The sequence below is a fragment of the Megascapheus bottae genome, chromosome 13 (genome assembly GCF_031878675.1).
Source record: "Megascapheus bottae isolate mThoBot1 chromosome 13, mThoBot2.hap1, whole genome shotgun sequence".
NCBI classification, from domain to species: Eukaryota; Metazoa; Chordata; class Mammalia; order Rodentia; family Geomyidae; genus Megascapheus; species Megascapheus bottae.
Window position 1 is genome coordinate 2,898,849 of NC_143521.1, and position 20,454 is coordinate 2,919,302.

General features: G+C 35.9%; 1 protein-coding gene across 7 annotated transcripts in view; it reads right to left on the reverse strand.

Annotated features, from left to right (window-relative positions):
• Rapgef2 (Rap guanine nucleotide exchange factor 2) overlaps positions 1 to 20,454 on the reverse strand; it is a 239,606-nt gene that overhangs the window by 26,704 nt on the left and 192,448 nt on the right. For all 7 annotated transcript variants that reach the window (XM_090343182.1, XM_090343178.1, XM_090343183.1 and 4 more), the window contains 9 exons: positions 17,258 to 17,435; positions 13,258 to 13,394; positions 11,471 to 11,629; positions 5,267 to 5,419; positions 4,812 to 4,976; positions 3,864 to 3,971; positions 3,569 to 3,772; positions 3,378 to 3,486; positions 2,308 to 2,554 (listed from right to left, as the gene is read on the reverse strand). In XM_090343182.1, the coding sequence (XP_090199308.1) occupies positions 2,308 to 2,554; positions 3,378 to 3,486; positions 3,569 to 3,772; positions 3,864 to 3,971; positions 4,812 to 4,976; positions 5,267 to 5,419; positions 11,471 to 11,629; positions 13,258 to 13,394; positions 17,258 to 17,435 (1,460 nt within the window). The remainder of the gene's footprint in view (positions 1 to 2,307; positions 2,555 to 3,377; positions 3,487 to 3,568; positions 3,773 to 3,863; positions 3,972 to 4,811; positions 4,977 to 5,266; positions 5,420 to 11,470; positions 11,630 to 13,257; positions 13,395 to 17,257; positions 17,436 to 20,454) is intronic.

Sequence of the window (20,454 nt, forward strand, 5' to 3'; positions counted from 1 at the left end):
GTGCACGAAGACCCAGGTTTGATTCCTCAGTACCACATATATAGAAAAATCTGGAAGTGGTGCTGTGGCTCAAGTGGCAGAGCTCTACCCTTAAAAAAGCCAAAGGACAAGAGCTCAGGCCTCGAGTTCAAGCCCTTGGACTGGCAAAAACAATAACAACAACAACAACAAACCCAAAAGGCCCTGAGTTCTAACCCCAGCACTACCAAATATAAACAAAAATTTTAAGAATATCAAAAAACTTCATAAACCCATGCTGATTTCTAGAACAGAAAAGTTGAAGTAGTAACTAATGTTAATCATCTATTAGAATGCAATAAGAGATTCTGACACTGACAGTCTAATTTTAAGTATTATTTTTACACTTCAATTGCTTTATGAGTTATTTCAAATAATTTTCATGAGAAATATTTAAATAAGTGACATGTTCACCGAAAAAAGTTCTTCAGTGTTTTCAAATTAAAAACACTTAGTTATGCTGGTGGTATGTATGTATCTGTAATTCCAGTTATACAGAAGGCTGAGATCGGGAGAACCACAGTTCTCCAGTAACACCAGCAGACTGGCCAGGAAAGCTCGGTATATTGGTATACATCTTTCATCACAGTTATGTGGGAAGCACAAATAGAACCCTATCTCAAAAATAATCAGAGTAAAAAAGAGCTGGAAGCATGGCTGATGAGTGTCTCAGTAGCAAGAGAGCAAAGCCCTGAGTTCACATACCAGTTCTGGGAGGGTGGGGGAGATCTCTAGGTTTTTTTTTTTTTTCTTTTCCTAGCTTTTGATTATCTCCTTAGACACATATGGAAGAATATTATACATATTCTCCTATTCCGTTCCTTGCCAAAATCCTGCACTGGGGATGGATTGCATCCCAGTTCTTACATGTCACAATTCTATTAATACCTGCCAGGGTCAAATTGACTTCTGCTAGTGTTTCTTCAAGGGAAAGGGTTCATATTTAACTCATAATCAAATAAGACTCTAAGAGTCATTTCTTGTTATGCTGCTAATAATTTATTTTTCATCCATTTAAAAATAAGTTGTTCATCAAGAAGGGTCATTTAAAAAATTGATTCCTTTTTCTGTAAATGCCAGCTGTCCTAATTTACTGTCTCTTAGAAACTTAAGACAAACACTCCTAAGGCTATAAATACAGCAGTCAAACCCACTGCTTATCCTTATGACTCTGCTTCCAAATTCATTCGCCACTACCAGTCTACTGCTCTCTGGGACAAATAGAAGTCTGACAGTCTACCATGTTAAATCACATCCTTATGACTTGTGGATGACAATTTTTATCTGAAATGGAATTTAAAAAGCAATTCTCCGTGTCTTAAATGTTTATTGTTTTTATTAAAGAAATAAGCTAACTTTTTATTAATATATTCCAATTTGTAATCTTTTATACCATTGTCGTTTGAGGATAAATATAATTGAATATAACATCTAAGATGGCAAATGAGTATTCTAAAATATCCCTGGACTCAAGAATTAAAATTTAAAAAAAAAAAGAAAAAAGAAGTGAATAAAAGCTAAAAAACAAGTGTCAAGAGCACTTGTAACTGGGGCCAGGAGTGTAGCCTAGTGGTAGAGTGCTCGCCTAGCATGCATGAAGCCCTGTGTTGGATTCCTTGCTGCCACATAGAAAAAGCCAGAAGTGGTACTATGGTTCAAGGGTAGAGCCCTAGCCTTGAGAAAAGTCCAATGACAGTGCCCAGGCCTGGCAAAACCTTAAAAAAAAAAAAAAGAACACTTGTAACTGACTAGTCTGAGTTCCCGATACTAAAAAAAAATCCAAGAAGAGTTCAAAGCTACACTTGGAGTGTCCAGTCCAGGAAGAGATGGTAAGGATGGAGATGTTTGTTTACTAGTGGGCCAACAACAGCTAAATCAATGAAAATAGAAAAATGGGGAGGGGGGAAGGATGGTAGGGATGGTTAGAAGCAACTGAAAAACAGATGATTTGATGGGTAGAGAAGAGATACCATGGAAGTGATAACAAAACACAAAGATTTAATGGCAAAAATGAATCATTTTAAACTGCAGAGGCAGGAAGAAAACATATATGTAGTTCCTTCTAAAGAGGTCAAATAAGAAATAAGCAGTTCAAATGAGGACATACTAAAACTGCCTCTAGTTAAATGTCACTGTGCAAACAAGTGGCCAAAATAGGACTAAACAAGCTGAACCATAGCACAGCTATGAAAGCATGAGACATTAGACACATGTGCCAACATCAGTTATATTAATATTTTTGCATATTATTTCATTTATTTAACACAATAAAATAATATATACACTTACTTATATGGTTTCTGAGGCAAGATACTGATCCGAGTCTTATCAAGTATCTTTTTTAGCTTATTCCTTCCTCCAACAGTGTTGGCTTTACTTTTCTTATTTACTTTTTCAAGTCCTATCACTTGTTCTACATCTACGGCGAGGTCTGGGATGGAGTAGCGACTGGCCTTTTTGATGTCTCCAATTTTAGGAAGGTGAGGTGTACCATTTCTTTTTTCTTCTGACAATCTTGTTAGAAGTTCTTTAAATACTAAAATACATCAATAGAAACAAACATCACAAAATGCCAATTAAGTAAAATAGTCAAGCCACTATGAACTGGAAGTGAATGAGAAGTACTAACACGAGCTATGAAAATGAAAGTCCTTCAGAAAACTTGTCCAGTAAGTATCACAAAAGTACAGTTAGTAGGCTGCTCTGTCAAGCACAGGAAGAGCAACATATTTTATGACCTACATGGATGTAAGTATTCAGCAACACAAGATAGCTTCTCTTTTCAATAAAATAGTATCATGGTCCTTTGATTACACACATAACAAGATGATTGGGAGGGGGTGGGGGAAGAAACAGGGACAAAAACATGAAAAGGGGTATCAATGTATGAGAAGTAATGCACCTGACAAATGTAACTGTAACCCCTCTATACATTATCCTAACAATAAAAATTTAAAAAATTACACATATAATGTATTATGTATTTATGCACTTTACTATAAAAATTCCTAAGTCATAAAAATTCTTCACAGAAAAGACTTCTTTTATGATTAAGGTCTAAGTGTTAAAAACAAAAAGGCCATACATGGAAATAGTAACTGAAGTAAAAAGAGCTAGGTATATGACTTAAGTGGCAGAGTGCTTGCAAGGCAATAGCCTGAGTTAAAAGCCTATTATGGCACTACCAATGGGGGGGGGGCGCGTGAGAAAGGGAGGAAGATGGAGAGAGGAAAAGAGGGAGGGAGGGAGAGGGAGAGAGGAAAAGAGGGAGTGGGGGAGAGGGAGAGAGAGAGAGAGAGAGGAAAAGAGGGAGAGAGAGAGGGGAGAGAAATGTAAAACTGCAGAAATATAAGGCTTACCAAATAAATTGGTTTTCACAGTGATAGACAAATGTGTATTATTTCTCAGAATTTCCATGGCTTTTGACAGCTGGATGTTTTCAAAGTTTTGACCATTTACTTCTAATATCTAAAAGAAGTTATACAATTATTATCAGTATCAGTACTAAACAAAAACATCATCTCTATCTCTGGATTTAGAAATGTCATACCTGGTCCCCACGTTTCAAGCCTGCTTCAGTTGCTTTGCTACCTGAATCGACACTGTCAACAAAGATTCCAAATCCCTTTTCAGAGCCTCCCAGTAAGATAAAAGGCAGAGGAGCTTCTCGGGATGGTTTTGTTAAGGTCATTAGTCTTCTCTTTGCTTTAGCTGCACAAGCAATATTTAACAGCCTAAGATGTCCACCCATTTTCTGTACAAGAGTTTGGAAAGAGCTGTGTCAATCAAAAGCAGGCAAAACAAAATCTACTTAAAGCTGATCTTAGCAAAATCACAAGTGTTACCTCTCTTTCCAGATTATTTTCGAATTCTTCTAGAAATCGAGTCATTGCAGGATCTCCTTCAAAGTCATTGAAGTGATTATTCACCCATAATAATACTACCCGTGTAACCTGTAAGAACAATTCATTTCAGTAAGTTTTCCTCATTAGTACTCAGCATTAATGATTACATTTCAAAGAAGGCATCTAATTAAAAAAAATAGTTAACTTTACCTAACCATACTGTTTAAGAAAATTAGCTAAAATAAAACTTTATTCAAGGATTACATTCATATAAGAAATAATCTTGAAATACATGATACACTTTATACTTAGACTTATTAGGCTTTACACTTTGACCTGATGTGGGGCTATTTAACTTATATTTTGTTTTCAAAACATTTCAAAAAAGTTAGAAGAAAAGCAAAGGCATAAGGAAAATATAGGGTAATATAAAATTAAGACAGAAATGAAAAGACAAAAGTAAAAGGACAGATAAGGAAAAAGAGTAGTGTAAGCTAAAGAATTTGAAAGGGAAATGGTACTAAAAGGAAGTAGGTAAGACTAGAATGGGCATTTGTCAACCAATCTGTCCTTGACAGAGCTGTTAGGACTTGATGTAGAGGTCTGCTTACAGTACTATTACTGGGCCTTCAAGTAAAATACTGTTCCAGAGCTAATTTAAAAATCCTAAATTTCATCTGGTACACACTGCGTAGATACTAAACTAGAGATTATGGAGTCCCACAAGAGGTTGCTTACATTTTAATGTATTTCCTACTGGAACAAAAGTTTCAACTGTTGGTAGCTCATTTATTGGCCTTTACATTTAAGTAAAAAGATATTTCTAGAACAGGACCTTATAGTTGTATTATCCTTTTTTTTTTGGCTTAAAAAGAATGTCAACTTTTTCATTAATTGAAATATAACTATGTGTTATGTTAAGAGACAAAATAGAATGTATTTTCTAACCTTATCCCTGAGGCTCGGGTCATTAAACCACTCCAATAACTTTTTGCCCACTTCCATTGGGCTAGAAAGAAAAGTCCGGTAAGTCAACAGGAAGTCTTCTATGAATGTTGGGTCTACTACAGAATGTTCTTCCACCAAATGCATGGTTAGCCTTTCTGATGTGCCCTGTAACAAATCAAAAATTAGACAACTACTTTGAATATAAACCATATTTATATTATATGGTGACTTCATATGCTCGACAAAAAAAACAAATAGAAATAGTATAATACAGACATCAATAAACTTAATCAGAAAATGTAAAGATATTTTTGAAACTAAAGGTGGAGGTATTTATGCTTCTCCCAAAACAAAACAAAAAAATGGAAAAAGTAAAAAAAAAATATTAAGCTGCCTTAACAGATGTTATTCAAAACTTCCTGTTGAGGAGAAGGAGGGCTGGTTCCCTATCTTACCTTGATGACGATGTGGCCCTTCCGAGTTCCTGTCCGATCAAGTTCTCGGTGTTCCTTCACCATAACTATCTCTCCTTCCTCTTCAACTTTTTGCATATTCTTTTCTACTTGGTTGAGAATACGGCAGTAATCTTGCTGGGCGATACAGACAAACTATAAGAAAACATTAAGTCACATGTTAATGATAAAGTGCTAGCAAAAAATCTCACTGTAGGAATAATTCAGTGTTTTGAATTATTTAATACTGACATTTTTCCCTGTCTTCCTCCCTCATACTTTCCAAGTTAATATAGTAATGAACTTTAATCAGACTTCTCCACTTTTAATGTATCTCTCTTTTGTTCAAGGAAACTTCCATTTTTATAATATTTATAGTGATCTCTCACCTATCACAGGAGTTATGTTCTAGAGATCCCTGCAACAGGTAAAAATCTGCAAAGTTGCAATGTTATGTAGTTGCTCCTTGCTATATCGTGGTTCACTTATTGCTACTTTGTGGATTTTCACCTATCACAGGGTCACAGGGGTCTCTGGGATGTAGCTCCCTCAAGAGGTGAGGGATCACTATTTACATAATGTTTACAGTGAAGCTGCAATAAGTGAACCATGATACAGCAATGGATGACTATATACATATTTTACATTCAAAATCCTAACAAAAATCAAAAGACAAAATTACAATCTTTGAAGACCTTAAAAACAACTAAAATGTAATGGCTTTAATAAAAGATGTAGAGATCCAAACCTGTGTAAGTTGAATCAGATATATAAATTTGCTAAATCGTATAGATTAAAAAACATTATAGAAACTCGTCTTTTAAAGAAGGTCACATAGAAGCTACATCCTTGTTATAGTTCAAATCATTCAATCTTATAAACTCATATTCTGTGTACTTACTGCTCTTGAGGGAAAAAAAATAATATGCTTATCAAGTAATTTCTTCTCCAGGACTCTAGATATACATATCAAAACCCAAGGCTACTCAAAGTAATTATATTTCTTAGTAGTTCTAAAGAAAGTCAATTACACCAAGTGACCACAGATCAGTAAAGAGACAAGAGCATATTCTTCAGCAAATAAAAATCACCATTCAACTTCAGAATTACAAAATCATTTGGCAATGGGGAAAACATACAATTATTTTTCTCCTTTAACAGAAAAAGGTTTTGAAATACAGAAGGTGGTTAAATTAGTGAATTAAGGTGAAATGTGAGGCAACCATCCAAAACTGAATTTTCATAAGTTACTTAGGACTCTGGCTAATGTCCAAGATATTAATTAAAAATTTTAAATGACGTATTATTTTTAATAATAATTGTAATCCTGATAATAATGACAGCAGCAGTAGGTTACAACAGACTTACAGGGACTCTCTTCATTCATCCTCCTAATCATCAAAATGTGCATCAAAATCTTGGAAGAAAATATAATAAAACACTAACAGTGATTACTTCTGAGCAGTTCAAATTATAAATAACTTTCATTTTTATTTAATATACATTACTGCGTTTTTCATACTTTCCTCAGTCACTTTAATATATATATATATACATATATATATATATACTTAATTTTATCTTATATTAGAATCAAGACTTGAACCCAGAGCTTTGTACTTGGCTTTTTGGTCAAGGTCAACACTGGTAGTACTTGAGCCACACCTCTACTTCCAGCTTTCTCCCTTTCTCCCTCCCCTCACTAGTTAACTGGATATGGAGTCTCTTGGAATCATATGCCTGGCCTGGCTTACAACTGTGATACTCAGATATCAACCTCCTAAGTAGCTGGCATTATAGATGTGAGCTACCAGCACTGGGCCTGTGGACCAAGTTTTTCTCTGAGTTGCCTGACATTTTTAGCTTAAGAATGTTTTATTTTGCATTTAGAAGCATATGCCTTTTTGTATACAAAAAAGTTTATTTGAAACATTAAAAAAATTTCTACAACAGTGAACACAGCTATGTATATTGTCCTTTAGTCTCTTTTTTCAAAACTATCTGCATTTTGAGGATCACAATAGCTCAAAAGCTATGTACATATGGTCATACAGGATGAGACAAAACAAAATGAACTCTAGGATATTGAAACAAAGGTTTATCTTAGTGATTGTTGTTCTTAATTTACTATGTGCAGTTATTTCTTTTCTCTTTGTTTCCCCTTATGGTTAATCTCATGCGGTTAACATATCTGACTTTGTTACCTGGTATAGTATATATCTGTTTATTTGAAATAGGGAAGGGAAGGAGGACAAAAACATGAGGAATATCAATGCACCCATTACCTGACAAATGTAACTGTAACCCCTCTAATACATTATCTGAACAATAAAATACAATTAGAAAAAAAATCTGTATTTTATTTCTTTTCACAGAATAAAATTAGTCTCCACATTGTATTCTAGATTTAGAAAAGTTTTATCCCCAAATAAGTTAAGGTATTCTTCCTTAGACTTACTTTTAGAGAATGTAATTATATAATCATTTTCTCATTTAACTTATAAAAATATATTCTCGAGTTAAAATGAGTAAGAAGATAGATGTATGAAAGAAAAAGCTTTATGAAAAGATGTGCTAAAATTAATCTTCGCTCAAGATTTAAGGGAATTATAATAAATCTGACTTCTTAGTGTCTAGATAGACATTTTGGCATTTCTTCTGTAGCAAACTGAAAAATCATCCAAAAAGCAAAGTCAAACTGAATTCTAATGTAGCCATACAAAACTGGTATCTAAAAATAATAGATTTTAATTGAAACCATTTATCTGCTTTTATTAACAATTTATTTTGGCTTTAAGAAATTTATAGATTTACCATGAAATCCACAGGTAAATTTTAGCTGTGTAACAAACTCAGCTGGAAATCTGTGAATTCTCAGTAATATTTTATCCTTTCAGATACAAGGTAGTCCTGTACTATCTTAGCATCTGATACAAAATAAAATTCAAACAAGTTGGGTGTCAGTGGCTCATACCTATAATGCTAGTTACTTTAGGAGGCTGAGATCTGAGGACTGCAGTTCAAGCCAATCAGGGCAGGCAAATCTGTGAGATTATTATGTTCAAATAACCAGCAAAAAGCCTGACATAGACCTGTAGCTCAAGTGAAAGAACACCACACTTGAGAGAAAAAGCTCAGGGACAATGTCCAGGCACTGAGTTTTAGCCCCTGTACTAGCACATACACAGATGATTGATATAGACAGACAGATAATATTAAAACCGATTTTATTTATAAAAGATCAACTGAGTTGGGCGAGGTGGCTCATACCTGTAATCCTAACTACTCAGGAAGCTGAGATCTGAAGAGCAAGGTTCAAAGCCAGGCTGGGCATAAAAGCACCTGAGACTCTTAACAAGAAGTTGGGCTTGGCTCAGGGTAGGGTGGTAGCCTTGAGCTGAAGAGCTCAGGGACAGAACCTAGACTGAGTTCAAGACCCATGACCCACCAAAAAAAAAAAAAAAATCAATCGAAAGGTCTAGACACCTGGATCATTAGTACAGCATTTGTCTACAAAATGGAAGGCTTCTTTAGCACTAAAAAGAAAGAGAGGAGAGAAAGAGAGAAGGGAAGAATGAAAGAGAAATAAAGGGACAAAGAAAAAAGCAAAAAGCCAACAGCATTTCTGTCATAGGATAGTTTTTTTGGATCCATGTCATTGTATTTTATATTTAAATTTGCATTTTAAAGTACCTTAAAATGCTGTCCCAAATAAGCATTTAAATTAGGATTTTTAAAATTGTATATTGTTGAGATAATGTATAGAGGGGTTACAGTTACATTCATCAGATAATGGGTGCATTACTTCTCAACCTTTGATACCCCTTCTCATGTTTTTGTTCCCCTTAAGGGATAAAACAAATTGGGTCTCAGCAGATGGGTCAGAAGAAGTAGAACTCCAAGTCCCTAACTGAACACAATCCTGGCAGAATGGAAGAAAGATAGCTTTTGGTTACAGGTACCTCACTTATGACCCTCTGTACTTGAGGGAATTCAATGAGAAATTACAGTGATCTCTTGTATCTTAACTAATTTTGCTTTTGAGTCTACCAGGGACTTGGACTCTGGGCCTGAGTGTTGTCCCTGAGTTCTTCAGCTCAAGGCTACCTACCACCCTACTCCTTAAGCCACAGCACCACTTCTGGTTTTTTGGTGGTTAACTGGAGATAAGGGTCTCACAGTTTAGTGCCCAGACTGACTGAAATGCCATCCTCAGATCTCAGCCTCCTGAGTAGCTAGGATTACGGCATGAGCCACCGTGCCAACTCTACCCTGTTCTTCTATGGTTCTAAGCTGTTTACTACCTCTTCATTCTGTAAATAGATAAGATTCTCCTTCCTAACTCAATACCTCCCCTTTCTTCCTTTCCAAGATCTCCTAGGTAAATAATGCTTTCTGGTACACTTGACATAACTTACACATCCACAATACTCAGTTATATAATATTAATTTTTAGTCTGTTATCCTGAAACATAGCTTTCTTATATCCTTTCAGTTCCACAGTTACAGAATTTCTAGCAAAAGCAGTTTGGCCAACTAAGGGATAATAATGTAACTGCTGAATTCTCAAAAATAACATAACTGTTTTGGTCTCTCAGGAACATACTCAAACTCAAATATTTCTGTAATTTCAACATGGTGAAGAAGGGATTCAGGAAAAGTGTTAAGAAACAACAGGACAGAGTGATCCCTAACATTTTTCTAGCATTTTTTCAGTTTGGTTTCATTATTTTGTGGAATAAAATTCTTGTACTAAAATATGACATATCAACATTTGATGAATATAAATTCCCATACCAAGTAATCATTTTAGGATTTATCTGTTTTCCTTCATTATACTAAACAACTAAGAGTTAACTATATAATTATCTTTTGGCATCACAGGTTTAAAATATTGAATTATATTTTTTTGTATTGCATTCATTGAAGGAATTATCTGGAAAAGCTATAGAAGGATTATTTATGTATTTATTTGATACTGTAGAAGAAGTATTATCATCCCCCACCTCCATTTTTCTCTTTTTGGTAATATCTCAGTTTCAGGATATCTTGAGCCACATTTTCAGTCCATTTCTTTTTTCTTTTAGTACTTAAAGATTTAAATGAGTGACACTATTTTACATTTATCTAACATTTAAGTTTTTTAAGGATAAACTATATTCAGATGCTGTCCAGACTGTAGGCTAACAGTTTAACAAATACAATTTAATAGGAATGAATCTGAGTCAAGTTTTTCACTTATTTACAATACATTTTACCTTCCAGAAACTGTATTTTACAGGACAAAATATAAATTATAAACACTGAGCAATAACAAAGGAATCTGAAAGTTGATTCCATAATACAAAGGTTACTGGTTAAACTGAACTAAAATTATATTTATTCATATATTAATAGTCTAATATTAAATGCTTTTAAGTAATGAATACCAAAAAGTTATCAATATGTTATCTCTTTTTTGCTATCAATTTTTCTTTTAATGCAAGTAGGGGCCCCACATTCTTTTTTTGGGGGGGAGGGGCAATCCTGGGGCATAAACTGGGGCCTGAGTACTGTCCCTGGGCTTTCTCAAGGCTAGGGCTCTACCACTTGAGCCACAGCATCACTTCCAGTTTTTTCTATGTATGTGGTACTGAGGAATTGAATCTAGGTCTTCACGCATACTAGGTAAGCACTCTACCACTAGGCCATGCTCCTGGCCCCAGGGCCTTATATTCATACATGACATTTTTGTTCACACTAACATTCTACCAATTGAGCCATGACTGGTTAATCGGAGATAGAATTTCTTGGATTTGTCTGCCTATGCTGGCTTTGAACTGAAATCCTCAGATCTGGAGGTATAAGCTACCAGCCACTTTAAATATCTACTTATTAAAACTAGCTCATATACTATGATTTATTTCTATTGCTCTTCTAAAATCAGTTCCTTTTTTTGCATGTATTTAAATAAATACTGCACGTTTATGTCAGGTTATCTTTATTATAATCTACTAATAATTTCTTTATATTTGACTTCCATATTTCTGAAGAATAAAATATTAATTGTAATTAATTTTAAAATACTATGATTATAAACCTTTCTTTTTTTAAAGAACCTAATTCTGCAGAGTCTAAGTAACTTTGGGGAATATTTATTTTTAATTTCCTGGAGAATAAGATTAAAATAAAAGCTCTATGTTAAACTCTTATACTAGGGAATTTTACCTGGCAGTCATCCACCTTTGTTCTCATAACCCCTTTCATATACTCTCTGTCCATGGTGGGAGAGACACCAAAGCTGTTTCCCATGCACAGGATTTCTGCCTTTCCGTCTGGATAAGTCACCTCCACAGAGCCATTGAGAATCACCGACCAGGAGTCCAGCTAGTTAACAAAAAAGGACACAAAGAAAATCTCATGACTATACCTTATCTTTGCGTGAAAGTAATCCCCCCAAACAACTTAGCAGGTCTTCCATGTAAAAGAGGGAACTAGTAACTTGAGAAATATTGTTCAATTAACAAAAGCACTGAATGCAACCACGTATCTTACCATGCCTAATAATATCATCTGGCCCTTCTAATTTTATGAGTCTTTTTCTCTAAAATAAATTGAGGAAAAGGTTTTTCTATACCCCAGTGCGTGTGTGCGTGTGTGTGTGTGTGTGTGTGTGTGTGTGTGCACTAAAATGGTGACTGTTGCCTTGGTAAGAATATCATTTTGAGCTGAGTGCTAATGGATCGCAACTGTAGTCCTAGCTACTCAGACGACTGCGATCTGAGTATCATGGTTCAAAGCTAGATGAACAGGAAATTCTACCAGACTGTTATCTCCAGAGACAGCACCCAAGCCACAAATTTAAACCTCAGTGCTAGCACAGAAAAATAAGGTATTTTGTTCTGATAAAAAGACATTTCAGCTGGGCATGTCTGTAATCTTAGCCACTTAGGAGGCTGAGATCTGAGGATTACAGTTCAAAGCCAGACTGGACAGGAAACTTTGTGAGACTCCTATCTCCAAAAATCTACTCAAACAGCCAGAAACAGCACTGTGGCTCAAGTGGTAGAGTGCTAGCCAAAGAAAGTTCAAGGACAATGCCCAGGCCCAGAGTTCAAGCCCCAGGACTGACCAAAAAAAAAAAAAAAGGCATTAAAAATAATCAGCTCAAACTGATTTAGTTAGTCTGTTGTTATTGTCAGTTGTGTTTAAATCATCGGGAAATCCACTGAGTGTTTTCCTGTCCTTCTGTGAAAATCTGCCTCCCAAAAAGATGGTGCCTTAACAGAAAAGTAAAAGTGAAGCTGCTTAATGGAAGTGATTAAGTGAACTTTTGAGACTTGGTGAAAAAAGTTGAGGTAGGGAAAAAATTAAAAGCATGAAGAATTAGGTTTCAGTAAGTAGTATAAATGTGAACAAGAGTGATTTTGTAATAGCAATGTAACCACTCCATAAAGTTTCAAGTTATAGAGGCTCAGAACAACTGTACATGCAGTATAGATAAATTTGAGTACTCTGTACATCCTAAGTATTAATCTGTTTTTCCTCACTGGTGGTCTTCTTGGAACCAAATACCTGCAGTTATCAAGAGTTTATCGTACACTTGGAAACATAAATTGCAAAAAGTAAAAAGTTAATATATCAAAAAATCTTGGCAGATAAATGCTAGTGGCTCACACCTGTAATCCCAGCTACTCAGGAAGCTGTGCTCTGAGAATCCTAATTTGAGAACAGTCCAGACAGGAAAGTCCATGAGATATCTTCAATTAACCACCAAAAAGGTGGAAGTGGAGGTGAGGCTGAAGTTGGAGAGCATTAGCCTTGAGTACTGAAAATAGTAATAATAGTAAGGGAGGGTGCCCAGTCCCTGAGTTCAAGTCCTATGACTGGTACAATAAAATAAAATAATACCCCAGGGCTAGGACGATGGAATTTGTGCCTATATCAAATTCACTGCCTCTGGCTTTTATCTGGAATCCTCTTTAAGCATCCTGAGAGCTGAAATGTTCACTAACCTCTTCTCCATCATTGAGTACGATGGTCCCTGCTCTCTCCACCACGGCAAATACCATCACTGCACATAGTTCCCGTCGCACCGACATTGTCATATTGGCAAAGGCAGGCAACTGATGCATAAACTCCAAGAGTTGTTCTGAAAAGCAAGAGAGTCCTTGTCAGAATTACAGCATTCATCAAAAACCTATCTCCAGATGAAATGTTTTAGGTTTTCTTTGCAAAAACTATACACTTTGCCTATACATTTTAAGTATCTTAGTTTAAGTTGAATTTCTTGCATGTACACAAAGATTTCCACTATTGTGGAGCTGGTCACATTTCCTTATTTATCCAGAAACAAGAACATATTACACCATAAATCATAAATAATGATACTAAAAAAATTGCTGAACTTTAGCTAATGCCTGTAATTATCGCATTTGAGAGGCAGAGGCAGGAGGAGTACAACTTTGAGGCCAGCCCAAGCTATATAGTGAGACCCTATAACAAAGACACAGGCAGAAAGAAGTATGATTACTTCCTATCAAGGATGTTTTTTATACTTTGGTATAGTCCCAACTGTTTGAAAGATAGATGGCTTCACAGGTTCTTGAGAACTGTGCTCTCTTCTGTAGTCCCAGCTTTCCTACTCTTGAATACTTTGACTAATCACCTGATAGGTTCTCCTCTTTCCTTCCTCCATTGTGGCTCTATGAACAGTATGTCTATTCCACAAAAGGACACCAAGGGCAAAGAAACAACTAGAAGGGAAGTCCTGACAAAATTCAGGACCACCGGTCTCCTAAACTCAAACACTGGATATTACAGGCAGTGTTAAAAGGCACAGAGTAGAGGCCGGGAGTTTGGCTAAGTGCTTGCCTAGCATGCACAAAGACCAGGGTTCAATTCCTCAGTACCGCATAATAGAAAAAAGCCAGAGTGGTGCTGAGACTCAAGTGGTAGAGCTCTAGCCTTGGGAAAGTCCAAGGACAGTGCTCAGGCCCTGAGCTCAAGCCCAGGACTGGCAAAAAAAAAAAAAAAAAAAAAAAGCACAGGGTATACGTCAGAATCTGCACACTTACCATTTGTTTTACTTTAGGCAAGTTGATTAATTTCCCCAAGGTATAGTTTTCTTATTTGCAAAATAACATAATATCTGCCTTCATCAGACAGTTATGAAAATCAAACACAGCAATGATAAGTACTTATCACAGTGTAAATAACTGAGTGCTTCTGCTGTCATATTAGGCTGATGATACCATTGAACCATTTCAACTATAAAAATTCTTGATTTTTTTTTCTAGTCACCCGCATAATCAAATTGTTTGCTTTTGTTACGATTCAATAACAAGGCTGAACAAGGTGGAATATGCCTATAATCCCAGCTAACTAGGCAGTGAAGATCAGCAGGGGGATGGTTCAAGGCCAGCCTGGGCCAAAAACTAGCCAGACTAAATCTCAAAAGAACAAGTGGTAGTGTACATCTGTAAGCTACATGAGAGTAATAGGTAAGAAGAGTCTGGTCTGAGGCCGACCTGGGCAAAACCCACAAAACCATAAAGCAGACATGGCTCAAGTGACAGAGCGCCTGCCTAGCAAGCATGAAGCTCGGATCCCAGTATTGTTCCCAAATCCCCACAAAAACTGAGCAGCACATTTTAGATGTATTTTGCTTATTGCTACAAACAAAAAACAATTCAAAGGCATACTAGGAAGATGAAAACATGTTTCCTGAAAGGCAGACTGAGGGTTCCCTGACCTAATTGGGTAATGACACCATGTTTGGGGCAGTCTGTACCCTTATTCTCCTGTACATAAGGGAGCTCTAGTAAGCAGGAGGATGAGGATGATGAATCAGATTCTGTCTAGTAGCACAATGTTCTTCCTTCAGCCTGGCCCACACTTTATAGTTAAGAATTGAATTCGCAGTTGCCACCAGTAGTTTTAGAAGAAAAAAAAAATAGAAGTTATCAAAGCATCAGTATCACTTACAGAAAGAATTAAGTTCTGTTTAGTGAAACTTTTATATGTAGCATGAACACCTGTGTCTTTGTTGTGTCACACATATATTGAGTCCTAGGGCAGTAGAAAAGGATTGTATGCATTGCTCTAAGAGGTAACCCACCTGTAACTAGTCATGTGACAGGTAGGAGTCACTATTGTACAAATGATTAGAAATGCACAAATCACCGTCCTCTAACAGTGAGCTGTGTTCAGCCTAAATTTCCTTGAGCCTCCATCTCTTATCCTATAAAACATACATTTGACTTCTTCAGCCCTGCATCCATTTCGTTCTCATTCCAAGATTCATGGGTTTAAAGAAAATAAGAGACTATTACTTAATAATTTGTCAAAAAATGCTTTTGGTGTTATGTTTAGGCAACCGAAGTCTAACATTTGCCGCAAACATGATCAGACAGAAAGAGTAAAAAAATATCTTTAGTAATATTTGATAGAATCATTTTTAAATGCCTTTGATAAGCATGTACTTTGCTTTGGACAGATTCCTATTCTATTAGCATAGCATGATATTCCTTTCTGATATTAGCAAATCATTAAAATGCATCTAGATAGAAAAAACTGTACATTAGGTAAGAATAAGGAATAAAAAGAAAAAGGATCTGGATCTAAAAATAGTAAATGTCCATGGTTCTCTAGGTGCACATGAAAAACTTATGACATTACAAAAAGGCCAAGCCAGAAGCATCTAAGAGTTTCAACTCTTAAAAATTATCATCCAATTCACTGGTTACATGGTAACTTCTGATATGCCTACTTACTATAGTAAAGGACTCGAGTGACTAAAAACAAGAATTTCCTACTACCAATCTTAAAAAAAAAAAAATACCAATGCAAAACAGAATTGGCTTTCAGAGGCTCAAAGCTTAAGTCTAAAAGTGCCACAAATGTTAAGTAGAATTACAGAGGATTGGGGGTAAGAATTCAGGGCTTGTGTGGGGACTAGGGAAGTCCTTAGGACACATGGAAAGGAAAAGCCATGGACTTCTCTTTTATATCTCTACTTTCTTTTTTTGTGCACTTGCACCCACACGGGGCCTTCTTTTCCATTTCTTAAAAGATGTTACAGTCACATACTGATCCATTAGGATGAAGCCTATTCTGAAAATTGGCTTTTCTTGGTTTGCTTGAGTTAACATTATATTAAAAAATGCTTAATACTAATACTTTTTAAATCTCTGCAGTTTTTTATTTGCATACGAAGGAAGGAATTACTGGAAAGACAAAGTCTTCTACCTGAACTTATCATGCCCTTATAACAAAAAGTTATACTATTCTACATTTGAATACCTTCAAAAGCATAATAAAGCAAAAGTAAGTAGGGTACCATTCTATTGTTTAAAGAGTTACAAGTATATGTCCAAAAATCTACCAGAACTAGTAGGGAATTGTTTTCTTTCTACATTTGTTAAAAGATGATTAAATGGTAAAAATTTCATCTGATTGAACCTGAATGTGTACAAGTGTAAGATTATCTTTGTTCCAAGTAAAGGGGGGTCCTAGGATTCCTAGGAGTGAATACACTTACAAGCACATTAGCAAGTAAGCTTGGCTTCAAATTCATATGTAGAAATAAGCATAGCTACTACTTTTCAGAAATTCTGGGAGACAAGCTTCTCAAAAAGTTGATATCTTAACAATACAGGAACAACAGATATGATTTTAATAAACAGCACTGCATTCAACAGAAGAGAAAACATATTTTTTCACAAAAAGGCAAATGAATCTGTTCAGTGGCAATAAACTCAATAAGGAATAGTGCTTGCAAGAAAATTAAAAGAACTTTAGGGGGCTATAAATTAAGCTAAAAAGGAAGCTCTGTGGAAAGGTTTTATAGGCTGGTATACTTATTTGTACATTCTAGAAGGTACTGTTTCTACTATTTTTTCTTCAAAGAACTACTACGGTTTATGGAGGTGTCATAAACCCAGAACTTGCTAAAGCTCTAATGGGTTCTCCACAGTTTTCCTGCTCCAAGACTCCTTCCTAATGCCCACTCACCAATGTCATCATCAGTCCTGTCAATGGGGTCCTTCTCTAGGCAGTCCCTCACTATGTCCCTGCTCATCAGAGGATCTGATGCCCTCTCAATGTCCTCCTCGTCGTCGTCATCCTCAGAATCCACAGCCGTTTCTGGAAGCCCACTGAGATCCATGTCACCAGCTTCACTCTCTGTGGCCTTAAAACAGATAAAATCCACATCTTTAAGAATTACTGCAAGGAAATAAACCTTTGGGAATTACTTTCAGGAAATTAATCTTTGGGATTACAAAGGGATAAGAATAATTGTGGTTATGACTTCAAAGTGATTCTGCTCTACTTATTTCTCTGAATTTGGATGCAGTATCCAACAAGTATTTTTGCAAAGCAGACTCTGTAGAAAAGAATTATTCAATAACATTAGTGATTCTACTTCTGCTACAACTTTCATCAGGATTCAGGATTTTTTACCTCAGTAATTCTGATTTCTTACCTGACCCAGCACATGGCATTTGAAACACAGAAAGATGTATTTGTATTCATTTCACTTTGCGTATAGCAAAAATCTGTTAGACAGTCCTTTCAGAAGAACTGGTCTGAGTTTACTAACTTCAAGAAGACCAAACTGCCTTCCCCTACTGGACAGTCTTCATGGAAACATAAATCATAAATCCAAAGTTATTTGATAAATGCAAACCAAACAGCAAACTTGATTGAATGACTCCTATAGCCACTCTTTTTTTATTTTGGCCAGTCCTGGGGCTTGACCTCAGAGAGCCTGAGCATTGTCCTCAGGCTTCTTCCTCAAGGCTAGCACTCTGCCACTTGAGCCACAGCACCACTTCCAGCTTTTTCTATGTATGTGGTACTGGGAATCAAACCTGGATCTTCGTGGATGCTAGGCAAGCACTCTACCACTAGGCCAAACTCCTGGCCTCCAATGGCCACTCAAATTATAACTCTATAAAAAGTAGAGGTGAATACAAGTCCCTCCCCTTCATCTATCATTATCTATCCCATCATATTTAAGTTATAGACTCACGTATTTTCTCAATCACTGATACCACTCATTTCAACATAGACACCACTCATTTCAAGATATTCAATCATTAAGCAATTTAAAGTCATTCACAAAGAAAAAAGAAAAGTAATCCACAAAGAATAAAATTTTTATCATTAAATATACATACAACTGCCATGTTTAAATGATAAAGTTGCTCAGTTAGTATTGTTAGTGTAAATAAATTGGGGACAGAGTTTCTAATGTACTTATTTAATCCAAATAGCACCTAAGCTAGCTCCTGACATAAATTTAAGACACAAAGGTTACACTGAATGCTAATGCCAATGATAATTTAGATGAAACAACAGAGAAAGAGCATTTCATAAAATCAGACATGAGGAAAATGGAGTTAAACATAAACAATGCTTTAAGTCTAGTTTGCTTATCTGAATTAATATGTTTTCGAATTTTATTCTGTCAGTGTTTTGGGCTTTTAAAAATAAAAATACAGGGGCAGGGAGTTTGGCCTAGTAGCAGAGTGATTGCCTAGCATGCATGAAGTCCTAGGTTCAATTACTTGGTACTACATATACAGAAAAGGCTAGAAGTGGTGCTGTGGCTCAAGTGGTAGAACACTAGCCTCAAGAAAGCTTAAAGACAGTGCCCAGTCCCTGAGTTCAAGCTCCAGGACTGGTCAAAAACTAAAACATATATCCAGCCAAATGCCAGTGGCTCAGGCCTATAATCATGGCTATTCAGAAAGCTGAGATCTGAGGATCAGCTCAGCTGGGACAGGAAAGTCCATGAAACTCTTACCTCTAATTATCTACCAAAAAGGTGTAAATGATGTTGTGGCCTAGGTGGCAGAGCTCTAGCCTTCAGCAAAAAAGTTTAGAAACAGGGCCCAGGCCCTGAATTGATGCCCAAGGAATAGCATGCATACATGTGTGTGCACACACACCAGTAAAAGAAAAGACATATAAATCTGAAAGAGAAAAACTATTTTATAAAGCTCTCAATGTAAACTATTATTCATTTCAAATATTTACAATAATATTAGGAGGAAATAAAATTGTCTACCCATTTTTTCTAAGAAAATCTGTGCTAAGGTGATAGGTAAAATAGTGTCCTACTTTAACCTTTCTACACTCAATCACCAATATGTTTCAACTATTTTAAGATATACATATTTCTATTTTCTGTAAATTATCTTTTTCCTTTGAATATCATTTTTATATTGTGAGCATTTTTCTTATTAAGTAAATAAGCTATATTCTAACTAAATCTCTGTCCCGGTTGATTGCCTCTTTTTTCTTTTACATTAATTTTATTGTTTGGGTAATGTACAGAGGGGTTACAGTTATATACGTCAGGTAGTGAGGACATTTCTTGTTGAACATTGTTACCCCTTCCATGTCTTTCTCCCATTTGCCCTCCCTCCAGATTGAAAAATTCATTTCCAATTTATTGTCTCCAGTTGATCTCTTAATTAATGATAATACAAAGTTTGCTAAGTCTTTAGCTCATCTAGAATTTATATTAATTATGACACAAGTGAGCTAGATAATTACCCCTACCCCAATGATGATCTTTTCTTTTTACTTTTGGTGCTGGACACAGGGCTTGAGCTCAGGATCTAAGAACTATCCGTGTGTGTGTGTGTGTGTGTGTGTGTGTGTGTGTGTATGTGTGTGTGTGTAACTTAAAGCTAGCATTCTATCACTTGAAGCACAGCTGTACTACAATTTTTTGGTAGTAAACTGGAAATAAGAGTCCCAAGGACTTTCATTCCTTGGCAGGCTTCAAATCATAATTCTTAGATTTCAGCCTCCTAAGTAGCAAGGATTATGCACATGGGGACAGTAAGAGCCTAGCCCCAGTGATCATTTATCAAATTATTTCACTGATTTATGAGGTTTCCTGTATTATATAGTGTAGCACTTATATAAGTTTCACTCTACTTGAACTCACTGTTCTATTGATCTGGGCTTTTGTGGTTTTTGTGTGTGTGTGTGTGTGTGTGTGTGTGTGTGTGTGTGTGTGTGTGTGTGTGTGTCTCCATGTGCTGGGGCATCTCAGGGTCTGGGCTTGGTCCCTAATATTGTTTTTTTCAAGGCTTGTGCTGTATCACTTGAGCCACAGTTCCAGTTCAGGGTTTCTGGTAGTTAAATGAAGGTGAGAGCCTCATAGACATTTCTGCCCATGCTGGATTTAA